Genomic DNA, 6,339 nt, shown 5'->3' with positions numbered 1-6,339 from the left:
GTGTGTGTGTGTGTGTGTGTGTGTGTGTGTGTGTGTGTGTGTGTGTGCAGTGTGTTTGGGTGAGAGGTCCATGCTTAAGAATGCATGTGGACTCATAGTCTTCACTGAGTATAAATACACTCATCGAGTATAAATACACACTGAGTATAAAAACAGAATGTATAACAGGGTGCTTGTGTTCACATTTCTCTGTGCATGGGAGAGATGCCTGTTGGATGCTGTGAGCTTGTGTGTACTCAATGCATGTGGATCTTGTACCTTTGCACTTTTGGGCTGCACATGGATGATTGCTGTGTTTATGTTATTGTATGACAGGTGTCAGGTGTTTGCACATGTCTGATATTTGGACAAGCGGTATGTGTGCACATACCCAACTGTCCTTTGTTAGGCCTAAAGGGCAAGTGTACCCAGTATTTCTCATTCATTGGGCTGCAGAGGAAGCTGTGGAAGGCCCGTCCTCCAGCCCGGGGTGGGAGCTGGCGCTGGACCTCTGGTGCCGCCTGGCCTGCTCAGGCTAGAGCCCATGACTCTGGTTTTAGCATCTTCCTCACAGCCATTCTGGGCCTGCCCGAAGCCCTGATCCCTGTGCAGCTGCTCTGGGTAAACCTGGTGACAGATGGCCTACCTGCCACGGCACTTGGCTTCAACCCTCCAGATCTGGACATCATGGAGAAGCTGCCCCGAAACCCCCGCGAGGCTCTCATCAGTGGCTGGCTTTTTTTCCGATATTTGGCTATTGGAGGTGAGGAAGGGCGCCAGCCTCCAGGAGCCTCCTAGGTTTACAGACTGTAGACAGTGCAGCTCAAGCAGTGTTGAAGGCAGACCCTGTGGGTTCACGTGACTGAAAGGCTAGGCACAGGGCACGCTGGAGCCAGTCCGTGGTCTGCCTTATTCCCTCAGACAGCCCTCTCACTGATATGAAGCTTGCCCTTCGGCGGCGGATAGGCTGACTGGCCAGCGAGCTCCAGTGATCCTCTTGTCTGTGTCCCTACAAACCCATAGTCCTGGGTTACAGGCACACATGCCCACATCCAGCCTTTTACATGGGTGATGGGAACCCAAACTCGTATGTTCAGTCATGTACACTGAGTCATCTCCCCAACCCAGGGAGAGTTTTTCTTTTTATAAATGGGTTAGTTTTTTATAAATAATGGAGACCTGTTTTTATTAGTACAAATTGGATCAGTCACTATGCCTGAGGATGTGACAGATCAGGTTCATATGCAGGGCCCACCATTGGCATGGGGTAGATGTTAACTGGCCATGGCCTAGGGAGGGAGAGGAAAATTCAAGGGATAGTTGAGAAGGGGGCATGGATGGCAAAGAACCTTAACGGCCAACTACGGCGTCCCCTCTTCCTGCCCACAGTGTATGTAGGCCTAGCGACCGTGGCTGCTGCCACCTGGTGGTTCCTGTATGATTCCGAGGGACCTCGAGTCACCTTCTATCAGCTGGTGAGTGGGCCGGAGAGGTGGGCCAACAGACTCTGTGGTTGAGGCAGTTCCAGAGAGAGCAACTCTATGGCTGGCCTGCAGCCATCCTTTCCCATCCCCAGGTGTAAATACCACCCTCCAAGGAGGCGTTGTGACTGGCCCTGGAGGCCACAACTCAAGGAAACATTACTTAGGGGAACGTAGGACCATAACTGCATGGAAGGATCTCACCTTTACCACAGAGCCCCTGAAACATTGAGGGCCCAACGTGTGAACCCTGAATGGTGGGACTTCAGGCTGAGGGTCAAACTGAGGCGATCAAAGGGAGAGAACAGCAGCATCCACATAGCATTTCTCAGGTGGGACCCACTGACCTCTAGAATCACGTCATTGGCAGGTACCTACAACCACACAGCACAGTGTGGAACAGCTGAGTTCAGCTCTGGAAACAAGGTGCATCCCTCTATCTACCCTCTGGCCCTTTGCTTGAAGCAGACACCACAGAGCAGAGTACAGGGAGAGTTGAGGGAGGTGGGCTCTTCCTTGGAGCATGCCAAGGAAGGGAGACCATCTGCATTACTGGAGAGAAGTCGGCCCTAGGTCCATGTTCCGGCATCCAGAAGTCCTCAAGCCCGGGAGACCATCCCTTCCGGTTCACCACAGTGCAGAGCCCAGCCCAGCCTTTTCTGAAAGTTGCCATCTCTCTCCTGTTGTCCTCAGCAGGGATCAAGCCATCCTTGGTCACCCCAGCACCTCTGGCCCCCATGGTAGCTTTGGACTTTGCTCCCACCTATCGCGCTGTGTGCATCCATCTTTTAGACCAGAAGTTGTCAACCTCCTAATGCTGTGACCCCTTAATTTAGCTCCTCAAGTTATAGTTACTTCAATCATAAAATTTTCTTTGTTGCTACTTTATAACTATAATTTTGTGACTGTTATGAATCTTAGTCTAAATGTCTGGTATGCAGATGGTCTTAGGCAATCCTTGTGAAAGGGCCATTCAACACCCCCAGGGTTGCCACCCGCCAGCTGAGAACCCCCAGGGGTGCTGTTTTAGACCAAGGACCCCAGATCTCCAGGGACCTCCTTCCTCTCTCCTGAGATAAGGCCCACACCAAGGCTGTCTCCTTCTCACACTAATCTCTCTCCTCCATATCATCTTAGATCCACTCTCTGCTTACTCACTCAGCCTGACAACTGAGAGTGGAATTAGACATTTTAAACCTACCAGCCACCGGTCCCCAGTCCGCCTGATGGGATGTTTTTCCCAGCAGTCCTTGGTCATTCCTCTTCTCATCCAGCCACGTGGTCATGAAGTGTCTATCAAACACTCACTGTGGCCTGGGCACAAAGTCCTGAGGCTACAGAAGTGCTGGTCAGGGGATCTCTGCAGTGAGCTGTCTGGGGGTCAGGTATTATGGAAATGGGGAGTCCTGTTCACAGTAGGAATCGCTAGAACTTTAGGCTGTAGTCATTGGTGCGCTCTGTCTCTGTGTCTGTCTCTGATCGTGTGTCCCTCTCTATCTCTGTCTCTCTGTGTGTGTGGTATTTATTTGTTTGTACATGTGTGCAGAGGTCAGAGGCTGACATTGGGTATCCTCTTTGATTACTCTCAACCTAATTTTTTTTTGAGACAAAGTCTCCCACTGAACCTGGAACTCATAGATTCATAAATTGAGCTAGTTAGCTTGCCAATGAGCCCCAGAGATCCGCTGGTCTCTGCCATCTCTCCACCCTCAAGTTGTCAGATTTTAAGAAAGGGATCTTAGGGGACACCCGCAAAAGAGAACACTCTGATTCATGACTTAAAAAAAAAAATGTTTGTTTTAATTTCGTGTGTTGGGATGTTTGTGTCTGAGCACCACGCGTGTTCCTGGTGCCTTCGAAGGTCAGAAGAGGGAGTCAGATTTCTAGAACTGTAGTTACGCTTGTGAGCTGCCATGTGGGCGCTACCTACAGTTCTAGGGCTTCTGGGAAGGCAACTGGTGCTCCCAAACACTACACTCTCTTTTTAGCCTCCAGGTTCATGGCTTACTAAATTTTTTTCTATTTCAAACCCCTTCTTACCCAAGAAATTTTCTAGGACCTCAAATATATAGATATTAAAATATATACATACAAATCAATTATTTATTAATAGTAAACCATAAGGAAGTATATTTTAAAACAATTCTGTCCACTGCATCCTTACTCCTAGCACCCAGAAGGCAGAAGCAAGCGGATTCTGTGAGTTTGAGGCTAGTCTGGTCAACGTAGCAAGTTGCCTGTCACCCTGAGATACAGAGTGATACCTTGTCTCAAACACAAACAAAAACGGGCTGGAGAGATAGCTCAGCAGTTAAGAACACTGGCTTCTCTTGCAGAGGACCTGGGTTAGATTCTCAGCACACACGTAACAGCTCACAACTGTCTGTAACTCCAGTTCCAGGGGATCTGATGGCTTCTGAGGGTGTCAGGCACTCACATGGTGCACAAGATATTCATGCAGGCAAAACACCCATTCACATACTAAATACATACATACACACATATCAATATCAAAACCAGAAAAAAGATGGCTCAGTGGCTAAGAGCACTGGCTGCCCTTACAGAGAACCTGGTTCAGTTCCCAGCACCCACATGGCAGCTCACCATTGCCTGTACCTCCAACGGTAGGAGATCTGACACCTTTCACACAGTCATGCATGTACCAATGCATATAAAAATTTAAAAACCAAATCATTAAAAAACAAACAAAACTCAGTTCTTTGGTATAGGTATAATTTCACACATTAAAGTGGAAAGTTAGATGTACACAAATGAGCTGGGCGAATGCATTATTTCTGCTTTCATATGGTCTAGGACCCAGGCCCAGGGAATGCTGCTGCCTGGCTTCAGGCTGGGGCTCTCACACTGATAAACATAATCAAGACAGTCCCCCACAAACATACCAACCTGGTTTACACATTCCCTCACCCAGAAGCTCCCCAGGTGATTCGAAATTGTGTCAAGTCAACACTGAAAGGTAGCCACCACGCCCATCCTGAGACACACTCCTTAAAGGATCCAACCCCTTTTGGGAGGCTGGGCTTGGTGCAGCTCAGTTGGTAGTGTCTGCCTGACATGCATGGCAGTCTGGGCTTGGTTCACAGCCTCTGTAAGCTGGGTGTGAGGAAGCACAGGCACGCGGTCTCAGCGTTTAGGAGGGTCTCCTGCGCAGAGCCAGCGGTGCTGGACTGACTGCTGGCTCAGACCAGCTGTGCCTGGACTGGTCTCTCTCGGAGGATTTGTCTCTGCAACACAATGTCTGTTGCTAAGTCCTGGCCTTAAAGATCTTCAGGTTCAGACTTGTAAGAATGGAATATGTGCAGGAGACCCAGCGGACTAACAGTTATGAATGGTCGCTCTCATCTCCATGGTGTGAGAGAGAACTAGTCAGATGTTCTCCCAGACATCCTCAGTTTGGCATCTTACCGCAGGAGACTGAGCGAAGCCAGTGGGCAGAGAGAAAGGTCCCCAGAAATGGAGGGGCACTTCCTTTGTGGCACTGATGGCTCTTTAGTTACAGATGAAGTGAGTTAAGGATGAGCCTAGAAATCCATTGTCTGTGCCATAAGCAGAAAGTAGGGAGCAGAGAGTGAGGTAGGGGCGGAGCCTTGTTAGGGACACCGAGGGCACACGTGGGTTTGTCCACTCCGGAGCTCATTCTATTTAAGCAAGTTGTGCTGCTGGAAATGCATAACTGCTTTTTGTTTTTACGAGGTATCTTGATCACCTCCCCAACTCCTGCACTTCAGAGTCCCAGGGGTCCCAGCTTGGACCCTTCCCCAACCCCATGACCTCCGAGCGCCTTTCCCAGCGCCTTTCCCAGCCTAACAACAGCTGCTCCCATGATCCGCAAATTCCCACCCAGGATAGTTACTCTTGACCTGTTCCTGGTAGTGCCCGCTAGTCATCCTCAGTTGCTTCCAGAGTTGGAGGAGGCTTCCCTCTCCTCTGTGCAGCACCTCAGTAACAGCTGTTCTCCTGGGCATTGTCACCTTGTCCTCAGAGGAACTTCCTGAAGTGCTCCGAAGACAACCCGCTCTTCGCCGGTATTGACTGCGAGGTGTTTGAGTCCCGCTTCCCCACAACCATGGCCCTATCTGTGCTTGTGACCATTGAAATGTGCAACGCCCTCAACAGGTAGGCTGGACAGAGGGACCCTGAGTTGGGATTAAGGGTCAGAGAAGTCCAAGACGGATGGTGGTCTAAGGTCAAAAAAGACCAGGGTTGGGATCTGAGCAGATTGAAGATTGAGGTCTCTGGTAATGAATTCTGAGAGTCATCAGAGCTTGAATTGAGATTCAGGAAGGAAAGGTCTGGGGTCTGATGAAATGGAGGTCTAGGACTGAATCCTAGGGACAGAGAAACTGGGCCCATACCCTAAGATGGGCCTCCAGGACAAACGAGGTGTGCAGAGAAATACCCACTCTGCCTCTACAACATAGAGAGGGGTTTGCTGAGGTGGGTGCACCCAACATGACCTGACATGCCGTCCTGAGGGAGCCCCTTTGCCTTTGGTAGTGTCTCAGAGAACCAGTCACTGCTGCGCATGCCACCCTGGCTGAACCCTTGGCTGCTGGGGGCTGTGGTCATGTCCATGGCCCTGCACTTTCTCATCCTCCTGGTGCCGCCCCTGCCTGTGAGTTACCCCTGTGCAGTCACCAAGCAGTCCTTGGACAGGACGGGTCCCAGCTGGGTGCTAGGCCCTCTTAGCCTCTCTAAGAGACATTAGGGAGAGGTGTGACTGGCCATCATCCCCAGACAGGTTCTACCTTCAGGGGACAGAAAAGGCAGAGCCGTCGTCGTCGTGCTGAGGGGGCTGCCTGGGCCTGAGTGGAAGGTTGGGCAGGGCTAGCACTTCCTCAGGGAAACCCAGTAGGCA

The 6,339-nt window shown here is 50.5% G+C and overlaps 1 protein-coding gene across 2 annotated transcripts in view; it reads left to right on the top strand.

Annotated features, from left to right (window-relative positions):
* The window catches only part of Atp2a3 (ATPase sarcoplasmic/endoplasmic reticulum Ca2+ transporting 3), a 31,319-nt gene that overhangs the window by 20,876 nt on the left and 4,104 nt on the right, over positions 1-6,339 (top strand). For both annotated transcript variants that reach the window (XM_055597320.1, XM_055597321.1), the window contains 4 exons: positions 540-742; positions 1,369-1,454; positions 5,464-5,597; positions 5,979-6,096. In XM_055597320.1, coding sequence (XP_055453295.1) covers positions 540-742; positions 1,369-1,454; positions 5,464-5,597; positions 5,979-6,096 — 541 coding nt within the window. The remainder of the gene's footprint in view (positions 1-539; positions 743-1,368; positions 1,455-5,463; positions 5,598-5,978; positions 6,097-6,339) is intronic.

The sequence above is a fragment of the Psammomys obesus genome, unplaced genomic scaffold (assembly GCF_907164565.1).
Source record: "Psammomys obesus unplaced genomic scaffold, mPsaObe1.curated_primary_1811, whole genome shotgun sequence".
NCBI lineage: Eukaryota > Metazoa > Chordata > Mammalia > Rodentia > Muridae > Psammomys > Psammomys obesus.
This window is presented reverse-complemented; position numbering and strand designations above follow the sequence as displayed.